Source organism: Xenopus laevis, chromosome 8L (assembly GCF_017654675.1).
Source record: "Xenopus laevis strain J_2021 chromosome 8L, Xenopus_laevis_v10.1, whole genome shotgun sequence".
Lineage (NCBI taxonomy): Eukaryota > Metazoa > Chordata > Amphibia > Anura > Pipidae > Xenopus > Xenopus laevis.
This window is the reverse complement of record NC_054385.1, coordinates 101,651,935-101,672,494: the sequence shown is the minus strand read 5'-3', so window position 1 is coordinate 101,672,494 and position 20,560 is coordinate 101,651,935. Positions and strand designations below refer to the sequence as shown.

Sequence of the window (20,560 nt, the reverse complement as noted above, 5' to 3'; positions counted from 1 at the left end):
CACTTCCGGAAAACTCAATGGATCTAGTGGCGCTTCCAGTGAAACGTCATCAAATTGAGCCGCGAACATGCCAGTCACTAAGGCATCAATCACGTGGTCAAGGCTGTTGGGGGAAGTAGGGAGTTTGGAGCAGGTCAAGTTGCTTCTAGGAAAAGAACTAGTGCTAAATGATACTGTAAGCCAACGCATGCGCAATGCTGTAGGATTTGGACGTGGTACTGCAGTAACAAAATATTATTGTTATAGGGAAATGTTAAGCAAAGAAAGGAAATACAACCACAACATATTCCAAAATAAAAAGAGGCACGGGTGCATGTTATTGGGATATTTCTGGAGTATTTCATTTATTTGCCTGAGGACATTGAAACAAGCAGGTCATCTTACTTACTGCGACTTCATAGTATCCTTCCATGATACATTTTGAAAAAGTCAAAGCCTTAAAAGAGAAAATGAGATGTTTTAACTGAAGACTGTCCCCGAGAATGAACCCTTAACCACCTGATAATTTATATCATATTTACATACTGCACAACGTTTGGGAAATAGAAAGAAGGGCAAAAAGATTTAGTATAGTTTTGCTAATGAAGGTGAATTACCCTTTAAACTGCAAGTCAGTTTCCTGCCAAGAGACCTGCTGTGCTTGTAGTTACAAATGTATCTAAATGCAGCTGCCATGTATTCTGTGCTCTCTGCCAAAAGCCTCTTATTTAATTAAAGGGGAACTGCTTCCAAACCGAAATTTGACAGAGGCCGATATAGCACAGAAACCCCTAATATATTCATCACAGTTACCTGTTTCTTCAAAAAGTATGAATAAATGCCATTTCTATTTAACAGTTCTTCTCTTTCTGCAACATTTGAAATCCTGGCAGGGAAGGAGGAACTAAAACACTGATGTTACAAATTGTAACAACTTCTCCACAGTTTACAGACAGCATGCAGGGACTACATAACCCACAATGCATTGCATTGTGATGTTCTTTTCCTTATTGAAATCACGTCTGCAGGGAATTGTGGGGTTGGAGGATGCAGACTGAGGACAGATGGCTGTTGATACAAAGTACTAGGTAAGCCCTCACACACCCTTTAGTTCAGATAGCCAGCTTACCCCCGGTGCCCAGTGTTTGGAGGATGCGGCAACCTCCGAAATCCAGCAAGAAAAAAAACACACCGGCACACGAGGAATGTAATTGCAGGGAAACCCCTTGCCAATACTTTTTACTGCGAAAAGTGCAAATGCAACGTTTCAGGGCTCCCCCCCTTCTCAAGCATGTGGATCAAAGTGAACAGAAGCATTTAAAAGTAGACCAATTACAATTAATTGGATTCAATTAAATAATTTGCAATACGTGAATTACAATGTGCAAAGGTATAGAAAAAGGTAATTTTATACTAAAAGTTCATCATTGCAAAAAATGAGTTAACTTCAAAAATTGATACAACACCGAAGTTCCAGCAGTGAAAGATAAATTTGTAACAATTGAGGTAAAAAAAAACCTAAAAGACACAAATAGTTACAATGAATGTACAAAGAGATAAAAAGTTACTCTTACCCTACATTAAGAGCAAAGAAAATAACTATCCCTGTAGATTAGTCAAAAGATATTCTTCTCATCTGTAAAGGAAAAAAAGCACTATTAATAAAGCCGCATATTTACATAAAACAAGCCATATTAAATTCCTCATTTAAACCTTTGGGATATCTGGTTTGTAAAAACCAAATCCAATAACATTCTCTCTGGTGTAATAAACGTGTTCTATCTTGCCCTTGTTTTGTAATGATTTTTTCAAGGATTTGCCAACGGACTTGTGCCACTCGATGCCCATGTGTAAAAAAAATGTTTGGCCAGCATAGTTTCATTATTATATCTCCGAGTCAGTTTTGGACTTTACATCAGTACCAGATGGTGTTACAGAGGACTGATAATTCCGAATAGTAGATTTATGTTCATTTAGTCTGACCTTCATGCAGAGCCGGGCCAACCCAGACAGGCGCCCTAGGCAACCTGACTGGGTACGGCGCCGGCTGAGTGCGCATGCGTGAAACTGCGCTCTGGCACGCATGTGCGAAACTTTGTGCGCAGAAGCGAAATTCCAAAAATATATGCGTGCCAGTCGGGGAGAGACAGGACCGCACAATGGGGTAGGCATCAGAGCAGGTACGTGCCTGGCGCCCCCCCCCCAGCTTTGCGCCCTAGGCACGTGCCTACTCTGCCTACCCCTAGTTCCGGCCTTGCCTTCATGGGCCGGCTAGTTTGTCCAACATATGCCAGACCACATGGACATTTGATACAGTAAATGATGTTATAACTGTCACATGTGAAGAAACCATTCAGTTTATGTTTAGAGCCCTGATGAGGATGTATAGCAGAATTCCCAGGAATTATGCCATTACAATGGCCACAATTTCTACACGGACATGTGCCCATGGAATGTTCCGAAAGTTGTATTTTACTTTCTTTTTTTTTTTTTCATTTTTACCTCTCCTGTATGAAAACAGAGGGGGTAGTTGGAACAAATGGCCATATTTGGGATTGGTCTTCAGAATTCCTGAATAATTTTTTTGTAGTTTTTAGAATTATTATCATAAGAGCTAATAAAAGGGATTCTTTGAGTTTTACTTACATTACTGGCATTACTGGCAACTAATTTCTGGGAATTTTCCGTACTTCCTCATTTTTAGATTGCAAATTTGTTTTATCATATCCCTTTTCTTGGAATTTTTGAATCATTTTATTAGCTTCAGAATCATATAATTCATCTGTTGACATAATGCGCCTCACCCGCAAGAGCTGACTCTTTGGTAGGCCTTTAACAAGCCCAGGTGGATGGAAGCTGTTGGGACCCAAAAAAATATTCCTGTCAGAAGGCTCAGTATAGACTGACGTTAAAAAAAGAAGGTCCTGTATATACAATACTCACATCCAAAAAATGTATTTCATTAGCATTTGATTAAAGGGTAAACTGAATAGTAGGATGTATACCATTCAGGTAGGTTAGAAAATTATTCCATCAAGTGTGCCAGACCAAAGAAAAAATGTATCATCCACGTAACGCATATAGGCGTGGATGAAATGTGCAAAATCAGTATTGGAGAAGATAAAAGTTTTTTTCGAAATAGTCCATAAAAATATTAGCATAGGCTGGCGCCATCTTGGCACCCATGGCACAGCCTTGCTGTTGAAGTAGAAATTCATTATTAAATTGGAAATAATTTTTCTTTAAGACCATCTCCAATACATCACAAATAAAGTTAATCTTGAAATTTGGCAATTTTCCTTGGGACAGGTATGTTCTTATGCATTCTATGTCCTCATCATGGGGTATGGAAGTAAAGAGGTCCTTTACGTCCAAAGAACACAAAAGAAAGTCACCTTCTGGCACAGATATGTCATTGAGTCTATTGAAGAATTCAGTTGTATCAATCAAACATGGTTTTAATGTAGGTAAAATATCCTGTAGATACATATCTACGTAGATTGCAATAGGTTGCCAAATAGAACCAATATTTGACACAATAGACGCCCCGGAGGATTATCAAGACTTTTGTGTATCTTTGGGAGATAAGGGGCTTTAGGATGCAAATTCACAAGTAATTTTTGTACATCCTCAGTGATTACACCCTCTATCACAGCTGCATTTAACAAGATATTAATTTCATTTTTAAATGCCATTGCGGGATCACATCCCAAACTTTTATACAATACTTTATTTTTTAATTGACGTTCACCCTTTATTATGTAATCACTAGTGTTAAGTAGAACTACACCTCCCCGTTTATCTGCTTTTGTAATAGTTATTCCAGTGTTCGCCTGCTAGTATTTTTAAAGCAGCCCTTTCTTCTTTAGATATATTATGCAAAACCTGTTTAGACTGTTTTTGGAAACTCTTATTTATTTCAAGCGTAACAACTGTTTCAAACGCTTCTATAGTTGAATAATTCCCTGGGGGTACAAAATTACTCCTGGCTCCCAATTTCGTTTTTTAAACTTGTTACAGCAGGATCAGTAGAGGACATACACACTTTATTGCTAAATTAAGCTTTTCATTTTAGGGACCTGATTAATTTAAATAAGTCCACAGTTAGTGAAAACGGAGGAGCTTTGGCCTCACTGAGGCAACTTTGGGCAACTATTGAAAACGCATCGCCGTGTGTGCATTAACGCAGGCAACTTTTCATTGTAGCCTATGGGGAAAAACGCTGAGGCAGTTCAGGGAGATAGTTGCTCAAAAGACGAGGCGATTAGTAGCCAGGCGACAAAATCTCCCTGAATCTCCTCGTGTGTCCTTACCCTAAAATGTATAATGAAGCAATAGAATTCTTAATGAATCAGATGAAAATTAAGCGTAGGACTGGCCAGATATGGGATGACTTTGAGGTAGTTGGCCAGCTTAAATATATTGCAATATATGGACAAACAATCCCTGTTTTGTTTAAAGGGTAAGGCATTTTTCAGTAGCAGTATGCACAAAATGTCTCTGTCTTAAATATATTGATAATGGGTTGAGTGCAGAGGAATCTTGTATTTGACTATATGTATTTTGTGGTCACAGCCTCAAGTGGTGAGCACAACTTTCCCTTGTTTGTTTACTAGAAAATCATGTAAACATTAAATAAACCCAAAAGACTGGTTTTGCTTCCAATAAGGATTCGTTATATCTTAGTTTGGATCAAGTACAAGCTACTGTTTTATTATTACAGAGAAAAAGGAAATCATTTTTATGAAATTGGATTATTTGGATAAAATGGAGTCAATGGGAGATAGCCTTTCCGTAATTTGGAGCTTTCTGGATAACGGGTATATATCAATTGGGGAGGCTAAGTGAGTGGGCGAACAGTTGTGGTGAGGCAGAGGCCTGGGTGGGGCACTGGGCCAAGTAGCATTGCATTGGGTGTCAATACTAATTGGACTGGCTGTGGATTGAATGTGCACCTACAGAAATACATGCCTAATACTTCAATATGCTTATATTCAGTGTCGTGAGTAGAACAGGGTGCACCTAAGGCAAGCCATAATCACTCCCCACGCACACTAGCATAGAGAGAGTGATAGGGGCGATTTCTTAAAGTGGACCTGTCACCCAGACATAAAAAGCTGTATAATGAAAGTCCTTTTCAAATTAAACATGAAATACAAATTCTTTTTTTTATTAAAGCATTCATAGCTGTTGTAAACTCATTTAAAAATCAAATATTTTCTGCCCCTCCTCTATGCCTAGGAATAGAGGCGGGGCAAGCAATTACATTCATTTTCCATTCAGCACTTCCTACATGTCACTGCTCTCCCCACATTCCACCAGTTCTCTTCACCATTTAATTGTGTAGCCAGGGCATGGGGATGGACATTGGGTCCCCCATTCTGGTGCACAAACAAGATTCTGAGATGATGCAAGGCTTGTCTTAATAACAGTGTCCACAAAATGGCTCCTGCCTGCTGGATATAATTATGAATTCCCCTGACTGATGTAAAGAAGATTCAAATAATTTATACAATGTAATTAAAGTTTATTTTGCTTAACTAACATGATAAAAAAGGATTTGGAATAATTTTTTTGGTTGACGGGTTCCCTTTAAGTAAAAGCAATCCCACAGAACCCTAAACAGAAGTGGTACGTTCCTCATAATTGGGCCATGTGCCTCTTCTGCCTACCTCTAGCTCTGGGCCTGCATATATTGCATTTATTTGTTATTTATCTCTGTTACTGTTGTTTGAACATGGGTCAAACGCCAAAAAAATACAAAAAATGTTAGATTGTGACTGTGATAAAACACATTTTAAACTTTTGGGAGTACAACTGGGCAGAATAAAATGATTCTGTCACAACCTGTCCAGAAAGAGGACATACAAATTGTGTCAGCACAGTTATTCTCATGCTTAATTCTATAAGAACATTTAAAGGTATAGTGGCCCTTTGGTAAAAGATTACCCATTGCATATAGTCTTCCATTACTGTTGTATTATGTCTAGGTACTGTAGGAAGCAATAAAGGCCTAATCACTTCCTGTTTGAAGTGACATTTATAAGGCAACTAATATCTTACATTTCTATCAAAATATGGAAACACTTACTTATAGATCATCTGTGGTGTTTATTGCATGCTGATTTACATAAAGGGAACTTGTGATTTAGAGCGATGATCTCTGCACATGGAAACTATGCTCAAATAGAAACCTGAATAAATACAGCTCACTGAGCAGAATAACCCATGAACATTACATTTTACTGAAAATGTAGTAATAGCATTTAAAGCAGAAGGAAAGTTCCAATCCAAGGGGGGTGGCAAATGTTAGGGCACCCCCAAGGATTGTAATGACTTACCTGATACCCCGGGGCCGGAGCTCCTGTTAGAAGAAAACTGCACTGGCCTGGGGCACTAGGCAGCGACTGATCCACTTCCTCCTTTCTTGTTTCTTCAGAATCCACTGCCGATTCAAGCACAGTAGAACAAAAAGCCGTTCTGCTAGCCCGGGTGAAGGAAGAGGATCACTCGCTGGCTAGTGCCTGGGCCAGTGCAGTTTTCTGCAAACAGGAGCACTGGCTCGGGTTATTAGGTAAGTCATTAAAGTCCTTGGATTGGAACTTTCATTATACGTGAAAGGGGCAGTTCACATTCACCCAGCTCATTTTCAAGAGGTATTTCAGAAATAAAGACTTTGCCCAGTTGCAGTTGCTTTTCATTTTATATTATTTAGTTTTTCAAAAAGATGGATTTCCTCCCTGCTATATAAGCTATGTACTATGTAATACATTAAGTCATATCTTAAGGAGCATGCTCAGTAGGGCTTGAAGCTGCTGCTAAGCAATGTATTAACTAATGTATCAAACAGAAAAGCAGCACTCTGGCTCATTGAGCTGCTACTGGGTAACATGAGAGTGGGGAAAACAAAAAATAATTCACATTTTTAAAATATAAAAAAAATATACATGTTTTTATGTCCAGAATTTATCATTTTACTCCCTCATTGCAGGGGGTTAGGTGACACCTCTACAAGTGGCCCTTTAGGTTACACAGTATGGGGTAGCAAGTAAATAATTGCTGAGAGTCTGAAACCTTTGCATAAAGATTTGTAAATAATACAAAATGTATTCACTACAAACACAGAAGGGGTTTTAGTACATTTTGTCCAACAGTAAATGAAAGTTAACAATGCAAAAAGGTATACGGTTCTAGGGTTAGGGTTAGGGTCTCCAGTAGATGCCATTGGAGACTGGGCTCAGCAATCTTGTTAGTGCTTCTTCTGCAAACACAACCACGTCTTGGGCACCTCAAAAGAAGCTCTGTCCACCCCCATCTTATCATATGGAATGTGCCAGGAGAAGTCCGTTCTCTGCATTATGGTGTCGTAGCACATTATTGGCTGCGTGGGAAGGAAATAGGAAAGAGAATTGGTTATGAGCAGAAAAATGGAACAAACCAGTCAGAGATCTGCAAACACAATTCATACATCTGAGAATTTTAGGTGAGCAAGGAGCTGAGCAATGTGATTTTATCTGACCCAAATTCTCGGTTTCTATTTTAAACACTGTTCTTGTTAAAGTAAAACTATATAACACAGTAACCTGTAACAATGTATTTCTGAAAATGGGTCTACTTATCAGGGGGGTAACATGAAGCTGCCTGTAGCTAGACATTTCATAGAAAATGGACATAATGAGAATTGGCTTAGGTTTATGGTCTTGGAGATGGTACCCCTACCTAAGAGAGGGGGTAATAGGGAGCTCCTTCTTAGGAAGTGTGAAGTATGGTGGATACAGTCTCAATACCGTGGCTCCCTATGGTCTGAACAAAGGTTATAATTTGTATGTTTATTTCTAGTAGGTTCAAATGTTTTGTGATTTTTGTATATAATGCACATAATCTAATTCTGCATTTCCCTTTAAATAATACTTAGATTTTAGGAGAAAAATATTTGCTACCTGCAAGTGAACTTTGTTCCCGGGTGTGTAAAAGGGGAGCACCAGCTGATGCCCTCTCTGCCATTTGAAGAAAAGCCGCCTGGTTTGAGCATTGGGCAAACAGGATTTGTGGTCTCGCATAAGGTCCCTGGTCAAAAAGCGGCAGTGAATGCCAGAGTTTAAACTAGCATAGAGCAGGAAGGGGTCATCTTCTGATCTACAGACAAAAAGGGAAAAAAGAGCCGAGTAATTAGACAGTAATCATGAAATTAAATTATGTCAAAGGTTCCTATCAAAACGTAAAAACGATTTCTGTCGGTACTTGATATTTTGGAACTGTGTCATTTTGAACCCCTTTCTTTCAATGTGCTGCTGCCAGATGACTATTGACAGAGGATTTTAGTGGCTAACCTTGGTTAACTTTTTGGGATAACTAAACGAAAACTGCGCTGCCATCTTCTAGAATTTCCCAAGAACTCCTTATTGAGGTCCTGGTAGGCACAAGAGCAGTACATTTACATTTTCTATTATACTGCACCGATTTGCAAGAAGACAGTACTGCACATGCAAACAGTCCATACGCAGTAATATACCAAATTAAAAGATGATGGTGTGGCATTAACAAATGGCAGTTAGGCAAGTTAAAAAAAGTAAAAAGTTTGAACTTGATGGACGTGTGTCTTTTGTCAACCTAACTTACTATGTTACTATGTATTAGAAGAAGGGCCGGGCCAGGGCCGGTGCGTTTTTCAGAGAACAGTATTGCCAGCTCAGGGTCCAAGGATAGCAGACCATAGCTATTGGGGGTACCTAATAAACCGGCACCCCCAGTGAGGAGCACCTTCCTTGACCTCTAACTTGCTGCCCCTTTACCTGCCAATTAGCATACCCCTGCCTGCCCCCCCCCCACAGTCACCTACAGTGACCCTGACACAAGAAAGAAGTATAACCCAGTTAAATGCATTATAAGTGACCCTGTGTTATTTAGATGGGGGCAGGCATGGGAGAAGTCCCTACTAACCAAGTTGTATGGGGCACCATCATTTTTGATGGCGACCCGAACAGCCGCATGTTCATGATGAAGGGTTGCACATACAGTTGGACACTCCCTGGAATATTTTGTAATATTTTGTAATCTCACAAGGAAAAGAAAAGTTTGTCAGGGCTTTTAGGTGTAGGGAAGGCAGTCATGTTAAATAAACAATCATATCAAGAGGCAGATACATCAATGTTTCAATAGCATGAAAACCGGAAGAATTATTCAGTTTAAGTGCCAGATGGGAGAAGGAATTAACCTTTGCTCTCTGATTTTCTTCAAGTGGCAAAGTAACCAGGAAACTACAAGGCCAAGTGTCCTTCCCTAAGATACACATGCCATAACTTTTATCAAGACAAGGAAACATTTGCATGTGTAGTTCCTTATACCTCCCAACATACCCAGGGCAGATTTAGACATGCCTCTGATCTGCACAAACTAAACCAGTGATGCTTGCTACGAAACCCCACCCCAAACAGGTCTGCTAATATGCACCTAGAAACTTGTGTTTATCCTCTCCTGATAGGTCTGCATGGGCCCCCATGATCTGGACCACTTTTAAGCATTTAGTGGAGAAGTACTAACATAAGTTGTGGACCGCTTAGCAACAATTTACTCAAACACAGTAACCATTCCACCAGCACTGGCAGAAACTCAGTTTTCAGTTGTCAAATATATCCGCTGTCTGTACAGCTCTATTGACTGATTTTATTTTGCCAGTACCAACTAGAACAAGGATCAGCACTTCATATTCACCTCAATAGGACACGTGCTGTCTGTTTGCACAGAAATGCCTGATTTAATGAATGATTAAAGCCCACGAGGAACTCAATTTCCCCTCAGAAGAACAAACAAGGAACATGTTATACAACTGCAGCAGGAGTGGCACAGTTTTGCTGGCCAATGCTTTTCAGTAAATATTACTCACATGTTATCAAGGAAGAAGCAGTCGGCCCTTTGCTGAAGCAGATTCATGTGGTGCCTCAACCATATTCGGGATTCTTGCAGCATGTGCTTCCTTCCCAGCACAAGTACTCGCTTCCCCCCAGAAGACAGGCTGCTTACAACGTCCAGGAGCTGATATGGATGCAGTAAGGTAGAAGAGGCAAACATTAATTACAGACAGTTTAAACATAAGCGGAATTGCAGGGGTGACCATGTTCATATCACCAAGGAGGTTATGTGGCTGAACCCCAGAAGATAGAGAAAGTACTGTGACATCATGCGGTAAATGGCCTAACAACATAAATTCAGAAAGCAACTATTCTTCGTTATATAAGCCTGTTAGGATGCAGTATCAAGTGATATTACAGGCCTTTGTCTGCCCAATTTCAAGCATGCACTGATAATTGTTAGATCTTTTATTATATATTCTGCAATGTTTTACAGTAACCTTACAATGGGGCACCAGGAGCAGCTCCCCCTTCTCCTCAAGATAAATTTACTGTTAGACTGAACGAATATACTTCACAATTAAACCATTTTTAGCTAATGCAATATGATAGAAAAACAATATTTCTTTGCATTCAGCACAAGCATTTCACTGGGAATTCTGCTCACGTGTATGTTTGGCCCATTGTCTGTGTGACAGAAACAAGTCAGTGTTGCAAGATGTTCCCTGTGAACACAGATTACTAGCAAGCCATTTCAGAATAAGGCTCTCATTACTGTCAGCGTAGTCTGGGCAGCACAGTGAGCGCTCTGGCAAATCCGGGGGAAACCCCATATGCAGCCTGTGTGCGTATATACCAGGTTCTCACAGTACAGCACTTCCCGTGTCAGGGCACTGAGCCAACCGTTTGTAGCTCTGTTAAAGAAACGTACAGCATGAGAAATGTGCAAACCAGTGAGAAAAATCAGTAAGAATCTTTAGTCAGTCTGAGGAGACTGTTATTAGCTGGGGGCTATTCTGCAAATGGTTGTGCCCTTTAAAGTTTCAGATGTGCAATGGAAATGCAGCATGTATGTTCTAGGATGAGTAAAACCATATAGTTTAATTTTTTAAATCTATTTTTTTTTTGAGAAGGGGGGTCTCAAACCAAATAACGGGAAATTCTAACTTAAAGGGCACCCAAATAAGTTTTTCCCAGAGAGTTTTTATCAAAGCATGGGGCTGCTGTACCATGCCTTATAAATGGTAGTTTTAAATATGGCACCCTCCACGTTTATTTTATAGGTCTGACTTGTCTGATTCCAAACCCCATGGAGCATCATACACATACTACATTGAAGGTAACCAACTGGGCTGTATTAAAAATAAAATCCAGGTTTGCCGCTAGTCTAGCAACTAATCAGATGTCTGATTTCAAACAGGTACCTAGTAAATACCATCTGCAGATTGATTGCTACTGACCTGGTAGAATGTTGCAGATTTTTATTACATAGAGAACCAGGCTGCTGATGGCAGTCCATGGGGATTATTCAGGGCAGGTTCTCAGGGACCAAGCTACTTTAATAAATAGGCTGAATTTAATAAATCCAGCCTATGCTTATGTGCCTAAGTGCACGAAATGCATAAGGCTAGGTCTATTATTTGCCGAATAAAGTTTACTTTGCTTGTCCATGGGATCTGTGAGCGCCTGCCGTTTCTTTCCTTGGTATGATACCTCCACCTTGAGTTGTAGGCCTGGGCATCTCGGACCCCATGTATAAACTGGTGAGACTTTCTAATTACAAGGTCATGTGCCAAGGATTTTTTGTTAAAATTGATACTTTAATAAATGGCCAAAACGGCCATTTACCAAAGGTGAACCATCAGCACTTTCCAGTGCAACAGCAATGACATGGCAGCCCCCCTACATTTAATTAATTGGAGTAGCTGTAGGTTGTCTGTTCAAAGCGGTCAGCTGTAGACCATATTCATGACATATTCAGGTGCTACGGTGATGGAATTTTCTCCTGCAAGTTGATAGCGAATGTCTGCACTGGGATCTACAGAGAGGCGGAAATGTCTAGGTGATGTTGCCAGTGACCATTAATTAAAGTTCATTCCTGTTGGATAAAGCTATACTGCTGCTCAGTTTTACTGCCAAATAGTGACATGTACAGCTATAGTTTAGCAGATATGCGTCAATGGGCATAATTCAAAATATATAGAGGAATACTATCTGGTAATAAAGGACTAGTGAAAATTATCACCCATACACAAGCCAGCATGATACATGTTTCTGTGCATAAAGAATGATTTTGAATTAAAATGATATGTGGCATATCCATAAGAGCAATAGCGCAACACACATTTTGGGCCCATGTGATTTCTTACTCACGGGTGGATAACAAAACTTTGCAAAATACCCTTCAAAATACCCACTAGTGTCAGCTGAAGGGTATTTTCCAGTGTTTTGTACCCACCTTTGAGCAACAGACATGCTGTGTGCCAATGCCCTGACTACTCTGTTAAATAAAAAAAAAAATCTCAGGTCAATATCTTGTGAGCAAAAATGTTCTTGTTTTTTTGTAGTTTTTCTTTTTTTAAAAGTAGGTGGGTACATTTGCACATGTTTGAAAACACCCACTGCCCACTGTAGGAGCCTGCAGTCTAGCTGTGTGAATTATTTGCTATTAACAGACATTTATTTCTGTGTCTACCACAACTTGTTGAGTGCACTGGTTCAACCACCAAAGCTTTGACACTGCTGGGGTCAGTGTGACTTGGTGGTGTTTAACCTACTCACTGACAATAAGATTTCTATGTTTCCAGGTTTTATTTAATTTATGCAATTTGTCTCCTTTAAATTCATTTTTGCCTGACATTCCTAATCGTTTAGCCAAGGGTGACTAGCATATGCAGGGCCACCAGCAGGGGTAAAGTTGTTAAAGTGATAGGGTCTTGAGTTTCTTCATTTTATTGCAGACAGGACTGTTGTAAAACATTGTTGGGCCCAGGGCAAATATCCCATTACAGGAGCACTGTCCCCCTTCTCCATCCAAAAATGCTGTTACTATTATCATGGCTGTATATATTAAACACAGATGCTTATCCTGAATGCACCATCCAAAGTTGGGATCAGTATTATTTTTATTTGTGATTATTAGGGATGCGCCAAATCCAGGATTCGGTTTGGGATTCAGGCAGGATTTGGCCAAATCCTTCTGCCTTGCCGAACGGAATCCTAATTTGCATATGCATATTAGGAACGGGGAGGGAAATCGTGTTACTTTTTGTCACAAAACAAGAAAGTAAAAAATGTTTTCCCATATGCAAATTAGGATTTGGTTCGGTTTTCGGCTGAATCTTTTGCGAAGGATTCGGCCGAATCTAAAATAGTGGATTTGGTGCATCCCTAGTGATTATTATTATTAGTACAGGTATGAGATTCGTTATATAGAAACCCATTATCCAGAAAGCTCCAAATTATAGAAAGGCCGTCTCTCATAGATGCCATTTTATCCAAATAATCGAAATGTTTTAAAATTATCTGCTTTTTCTCTGTAATAACAGTATCTTGTACTTGATCCCAACTGAGATATAATTAATCCTTAATGGAAGCAAAACCAGCCTATTGCGTTTATTTAATGTTTACATATTTTCTAGTAGACTTAAAGGGGTGGTTCACCTTCAGGTTAACTTCAAGTATGCTATAGAATGGCCAATTCTAAGCAACTTTTCAATCAGTCCTCATTATTTATTTGTCATAGTTTATGAATTATTCTTCTCCTGACTCTTTCCAGCTTTCAAAAGCGGTCACTGACCCTGTCTAAAAACAAATGCGCTGTAAAGCTACACATTTTTTGTTATTGCTACTTTTTATTACTCATCTTTCTGTTCTAAACCCTCGCCTATTAATATTCCATATTCTCATTTAAATCAATGCATGGTTGCTAGGATATTTTGGACCCTAGCAACCCGATTGTTGACACTGCAAACTGGAGAGCTGCTGAATAAAAAGCTAAATAACTCAAAAACCAGAAATAATAAAAAAATTAAAACCCAATTGCAAATTGTCTCAGAATATCAATCTCTACATCATACTAAAAGTTAACTCAAAGGTGAACAACCATTAAGATCCAAATTATGGAAATACCCATTATACGGAAAAGCCCCAGGTCCCAAGCATTCTGGATAACAGGTCCCAAACCTGTAATATTATTTTTTTAGCAGACTCTGAACTGCTGTGCTCTCGTATGCACACAATGACTTGAGTGTGCATTTCATAGGAGTAAAAATATATTAATCTTTACTGAAGGGAGTTTGGGGATTTGCTAATTGTAGTTCAGCAACAGCTGGAAGTGCAACAGGTTAGGCATCCCCTATTTATGTATGGGGGTATTGGAGACACAACAATAAACAATGGAATTTTATTGTGTGCTCAGTCTTTCTGAGGTTCCAGTCCCAGATTTAGAAAGCCAGTTCTAAATTGGAAAGCACTCAGTAAAAATGTACAGGGTAAAAAGACGGAAGGCGGCAAGACAGATGCAAATATAGGTCAGGTCTGCTGTGCGACAGGGAGACCACACAGGAAAGCCAGTTTAAGACTTACAATTCAAATCAGGAGGGCTGAACTCAGCAGGGGTCCCATGTGAGAGACAGTGGGGCAGCACTGGGAAATGTTTCCACCACCTCTCTGTATTTAGAGGTCACAGCCATCATGCCAACACAATGCAATGCTCAGTTGAAGTATCAGTCTGTGTTGCTGTTAATAAAGGGGAACGTCACCTTTAAAAGAACATCTAGTATATTTTAAATGGACCAATTTTCAACTGTTGTTCCTGTTTTATTTATTTACTAGCCTTTTTTCTGCTTCTTTCCAGGATGAAAATGCTACTTGATTATCCAGCAACATAAAAATAGATTGACTTTGAGGCTTACATTTTATAGTAAAGCTGGCCATAGATGTAAAGATTTTTAAAAGATCCGATCGTCATCGTGAGACCACGATTATCTCGAAACGATCGTACGAATTGTCCATCAACTAAAAAGACCATTTCAGGTGATATTGCCAGGAAAACAAAGGGTATCTGCCTTCTTGGCCCTGCAAACATAGATAGATTGCACTGGGACCGATAAAGTTTTTTTAACCTGGCCGATCAATTTTCTGACAGATGTTGGCTGAAGATGTACGATCGTTCGAATCCCACTAACCGCACAATAATTTCGAAGGATTGGTCGGACTTTGCTAAAATCGGTCGTTCGGCAAGAGAAATTTTTGCTTCTATGGGGACCTTTAGTCTTGTTTTTTAATGGCTTATCTTACTATTCGGGCCCTCTGCTATTTACTGTATCTTCTGTTCTGGCTTTCACACTGCTGCCAGCTTGCTAGGGTATAAGGGTATAGCAACGAGAAAACATAGTCTATAGTTGCCACATTGCTGCACCAGGCCAGCAGTAATGGACCTGGATTTAAATGTTCCAGGGTAGGGGACAGACAAAATAAAATTAGCAGCTTGTTTCAGAGAGGGCCTCTTTGTACTGCCACTAATAGGTATTAACAAATTGGGTGTCCTTGTCCTTCAGTGGTGTAACAGTTGAGAAAACTAGTGATAAGCACATTTTTTTTCGGATTCGCAGTGAAATTCTGCATTTCGCCATCTGCAAATTTTTCAATGAAAATTTGGCAAAAAACTTTTCGCTGCGATAAAAAAGTTGCCGCAAGAAAAACTGCCCATTGACTTTAATGCATTTGGACAAAAAGTCACCAAGACAAAAAAGTCAGCACAAGAAAAAACGACCATTAACTTAAATGCATTTGGAGTGAAAAATGTTTTTGTCCCCTATTGACTTCAATGTGTTTTTCAGCGCTTTTGCGAATCTAACGAGACAGAATCGCTCACCGTTAGAGGCAACTGATCCAGTGGCAGTTGGGGAAAGATTTGGTGGCACCCATTTAATTATTTTTTTTTTTAACACCCTGTTTCCCCCAAGTTTTGTTGGTCTGTAAAATGTTACACTGCTGGAAGCTTCCCTGGCTCCTTTTAAATTTCACTCAATTTATATAGAAATACATGACTTACAGCACTGCATGCACAAGTAACGCTGTATAAATAGATATACATACACATATTTGCAATGCTCGAGAAGCATGTCATTATTTTTAACTTCAAATTACTAGCTTTTTTTTTTTTTTTTACTGGGAAGCCCCCTAGTGGCGGAATGTACTAACCAAGAACTGCACATTCTATGCAACTGGAATTGCTGCCACTTGGTATACCTAATCCTCTTCCCTTTCCTCACGAACAAGACTTGGTATTTATATTTGTAACTATTCCAGATTCTATAATACTCAAATTATAGTTTCTGTTATCACGTTCCTTCCTTAAGAACCGCCAGGGGATAAAGTAAAAGTAAGCTGAAAGATGAAGTAACACTTTATAAAAGTTTCAGATATAAAAACCCAAAAGCCCTAAATATTGAAAAAAAAAACTGAATTCTAACAGTGCTTTGGCATGTGTTTCCACTGGCACCAGAACTGCAGCAAAGCGGCCCAAATGCACTGGATGGTGTGTCGAGTGTACCTTATATCCTCCTTCCAGAGGGATTTGGCAGGTAAAAGTGTGGTGTCATTGCAAGACACAATGGAGCATATTTATTATGTGGTGTAAAAAACGTTGGGATAATACACCATACGTCACCAGACTTTGCAGTGTAAAAAAACTGAAATAATTTTAAGGTTTTTTTTTTTGAGTGACTTCCTCAGGAAAAAAAAAAGTTAAATAATGGCGTCAAACCTTGCGTTCGCGTGAAAATAAAACACACCTTGATAAATTTGCTGTTTATTTTACAAAGCTATTAACACAGTTTTTTCGGTTTTACACAGCATAATAAATATGCCCCAATGTTTACTACAATGGCATGATTTGGCGAATGTGTGGACATTAGTGATGGGCGAATTAGTTCCGTTTCGATTCGCCACAAAACTGGTGAAAAATTAGCAAAATGGTGATTTTGACGCTGCCAACAATTCGCCATCGTCAAAATGGGCGCCGGCATCAAAGTTGACGCCGATGCCCATTAAAATCAATGGGCGTATGTTAATCGTAGCCGGCGTCTGGATTGTCGGCAGTGTTGTTTCCGTCGCCAGCATCTGAAAAACTTTGACGCTGGCGAATTGTCGTGGCAAATTTGTGAATTTATTCGCCGGCGGCAAATTGTGGATATTCGCCACGAATTTGCTCCTGCCAAATAAATTTGCCCATCACTAGTGGAGATCATTAGACAATCCTTTTGATCAGCAGAGCACACCAGGTATAGATCGATTGCTCGATTCCTGGTGTGCGCTGTTGATCAAAAGGATTGTGGCGGGTGTTGCCCCAAGCTATGGACTTGAAGCAGTAGCACAATCTTAAGTGGACTTTGATCTCCATTAACTTGGTGTGCTGCTTTACCTTGTTTGAATGACTAGACGTAAATGCATGGCTGACTCCGAGCCGTGCAAGACCGGCCAGGTGCCCTATGCAACCTGGTTGGCCGTGGCGCCGGCTGATCACACGCATGCGTGAATTGACACAGGCACGCATGCGTGCGTTGATAAGTGCCAATCGGTGTGCGTGCCTGCGCCGAAGTGCTAGAAGATGGGGAGAGAGGGGACCGGACAAGGGGTAGGCGACAGAGCAGGTACATGACTGGTGCCCCCCCCCAGCTTTGCGCCCTAGGCACGTGCCTACTCTGCCTAGCCCTAATTCCAGCCCAGGGCTGACTGCACAAGATCAGAGAAAAAATCAGTCCTGCTATGTTTAAGTAATCCAAAATGCATGGGGTTTTTGGAGAATGCTGTGGTGGGTAGGACTGGGTAATGGGTCTGAGCCAGTAAAAAAAAAAAAGGGGGGGGGAGTTAGGGGTATGAAGTCCACCCAATCAGACCTGCTCAGGCTCTACCTGAAGAGCAGAAACAAGTTAATCCTTACAACTTTCCTAAATAGTGCTAGATGTACTATAGTAAATGGACCATAGTACTAAAACCAACACCTTTTATGAGCAAGTAACTGTGTTAAAATTAAGTGTTTGCAAAATGCTTCCAAACCTATTTTTACAGATATGGGATCTATTATCTGGAAACTATTATCCAGAAAGCTCTTAAAAATAATAACATCGAAATAAATTACTGTACTTTATGTTAATGAAGATGTCCAGTAGCATTTAAGCACGGTGCTCCTTATTAATGAAAGATCTTGAAGACCACAGGTCTCAGGCATACACAGATACACAGCAACCTGGAAACATAGGTTTCATTTCATTATCCCAGGGCTTCACTTGCTAGAAATAAAGCCTGATATTCAAGGGGCTTTTTGAGAAGCTTGATTTCATTTTTAGAGGAACCACTTAGTTTCAATAAAATATAGAACAAGCCAATTTCACATCTCATTTACTGTAAACATAAATATGTAGCATACCAACAGTATACAGTGGATATACATGACAGGGAGCTTGCTGGGAACTATATATCACATATACACGTACACCATATATATAGATGATGCATTGTGGGTAGCACCTAATTGCTATGGCAAAAAAGACTTATCATCCATCCAGGTTATGAGATACATTATCTAACAGTGACAAATATAAAGTAAATGGAATATACCCAAGCTGTTTGGCAATTCCCATATCCAGTTAACACATTGCCTCAATCAGGCCCGGTCTAGCAATCTGTGGGGCTGCTATAAGGTGCCATAGAAAGACAGTATTTAGTGGGCTGGTGGGGGCTGTTTGGGCCTCTGTGTGGGCTGATTGGGCCTCTGTGTACCTGAAATGGCATGGCCAATTTTAATCCTCAATCCGGACCTGGCCTCAATGAGTTTCGTGGCACCATTATTATTGGATGACAATTTCACACCTTGCTAAATTTCAGCAAACACCTGCCTGAAAAAGTTCAATGGGACAACTGTCATTGGATTTGGGATTGAATTGCAGAGGGCACACAATTGTGCGTGGTAAATCATTTCACCTACAGAAGACAAAGCACCCCAAAAATACATTGTACTTGCCCCTACAGATCCAATGGAAGCGCCACTTTCCGGACGGACGAGATTTCTTGTGGGCAACAAAGCAGCCCCTGCTGTCATTGCCCTAAGAGTGTAAAATACCAGGGAAATCCCTACCGGTTGCATTGAAGAAGTTACATTGATGAACAGTTGAAACATTATTTCTCGGCAAGTGCAGTTGCGTTAGACTTCTTGAATTGCAGAGGGCACACAATTGTGCGTGGTAAATCATTTCACCTACAGAAGACAAAGCACCCCAAAAATACATTGTACTTGCCCCTACAGATCCAATGGAAGCGCCACTTTCCGGACGGACGAGATTTCTTGTGGGCAACAAAGCAGCCCCTGCTGTCATTGCCCTAAGAGTGTAAAATACCAGGGAAATCCCTACCGGTTGCATTGAAGAAGTTACATTGATGAACAGTTGAAACATTATTTCTCGGCAAGTGCAGTTGCGTTAGACTTCTTATTACTTTTTCACTTACAAATCAAGTTTTGTTCAAAAGCCCAGTCCACACCTTTTACTCCTAAAACCCGATAACATCAGTGTCTGCAATGCCAGTAAAATAGGTATAAGTGCAATGCCTGCTGGAAAGAAGCCGACTCCACAGTTTGGTCCTTGCCTTACAGAAGATATTGCAGTGACCAGCACTGCTGATTGCTGGCATGTTCCAATGGCTGAGAATAGAGGCTAAACCTGCCATGTTTTTGGCAGTCTGTACCACTTCCATGAATACAGGGTTTCATGGGTTCAGTAGAGCTGTATTCGCAGTGATCCATTTCCTTCCCCCTACATTGCATGTGCAAGTTAAGGAGCAGCAGCAGGCACAAAGTGTAGCAGAGCCTTGTAAGTTCAGGGCTGCCTTGAAGCAATATGAGCAGAACTGGAATACTTGCAATCAGGGCCGCCATCAGGGGGGCACAGGGGGTACTCCGGTACCGGGCCCATAGGGGGGCCCGGCTGTGCTGCACTTTTTGAAATAGGGCCCCCCTTGACCGCCCCAAAGCCGCTGCCTCTTCTGCCCCTTACTGATTGACGTAAGTTCTGTCCAATCAGCACTGAATTCTCTCTCCCAAACTGCGCAATGACTGAATGGCTTTCAGGCTACGTGAAGAGGTTTTACCTTGGATTGGCGTGGCCATGGACCAATTAGTGCGCGGCTCGGGGTGCCCCAATGTTTTTTAACTTGTATGGGGGGCCCTGGTGCCACAGTTTTTTTTAACTTATATGGGTGCCCTGACCATCAATTGCTTTTTATAACTTGTGTGTGTTACCTTTTTTAGCGCCGATGTCTGTGTGGTGTTTTAACTGTGGTATGGCGTGGGCAGGATCTGGGGTGTGGCTTTGGTTGGGCCCAGGGGGCCCCAAAAGTTTTCTTCTACGGGGCCCGTGATTTCTAATGGCGGCCTTGCTTGCAATGCAAATGCTTTGAAAATTAGCGCTCGGGACTGTGATAATACACTTGCATCTGGGCCTGTAGTGACTAAAGCTCAAAGGTGTCTCTGTTGGCGCAAGACACTGGCTGCATATTAGTCCTCCATTTGCATGAGTACCTTGCAGCCTTAAATGATCAACATGCACCCAAATCACTCTGGGCCAATCAGCTTGCATCAAATCCGCAGTAAAAAACATTGGCGTAGAGAGAAAAAAAAAACAGAACACAAATAGTAGCTGTACTTAAAAAATCCTATTTAATGTCTTCTTTCT

At 40.5% G+C, this 20,560-nt stretch overlaps 1 protein-coding gene across 1 annotated transcript in view; it reads right to left on the bottom strand.

The window, feature by feature from the left end:
• Window positions 1–5,713: 5,713 nt before the first annotated feature.
• The window catches only part of prorp.L (protein only RNase P catalytic subunit L homeolog), a 41,006-nt gene continuing 26,159 nt past the window's right edge, over window positions 5,714–20,560 (bottom strand). The window contains exons 5-7 of the mRNA XM_018231153.2: window positions 9,863–10,011; window positions 7,920–8,115; window positions 5,714–7,360 (exon numbers count right to left, since the gene is read on the bottom strand). Coding sequence (XP_018086642.1) covers window positions 7,229–7,360; window positions 7,920–8,115; window positions 9,863–10,011 — 477 coding nt within the window. The 3' untranslated portion in view covers window positions 5,714–7,228. The remainder of the gene's footprint in view (window positions 7,361–7,919; window positions 8,116–9,862; window positions 10,012–20,560) is intronic.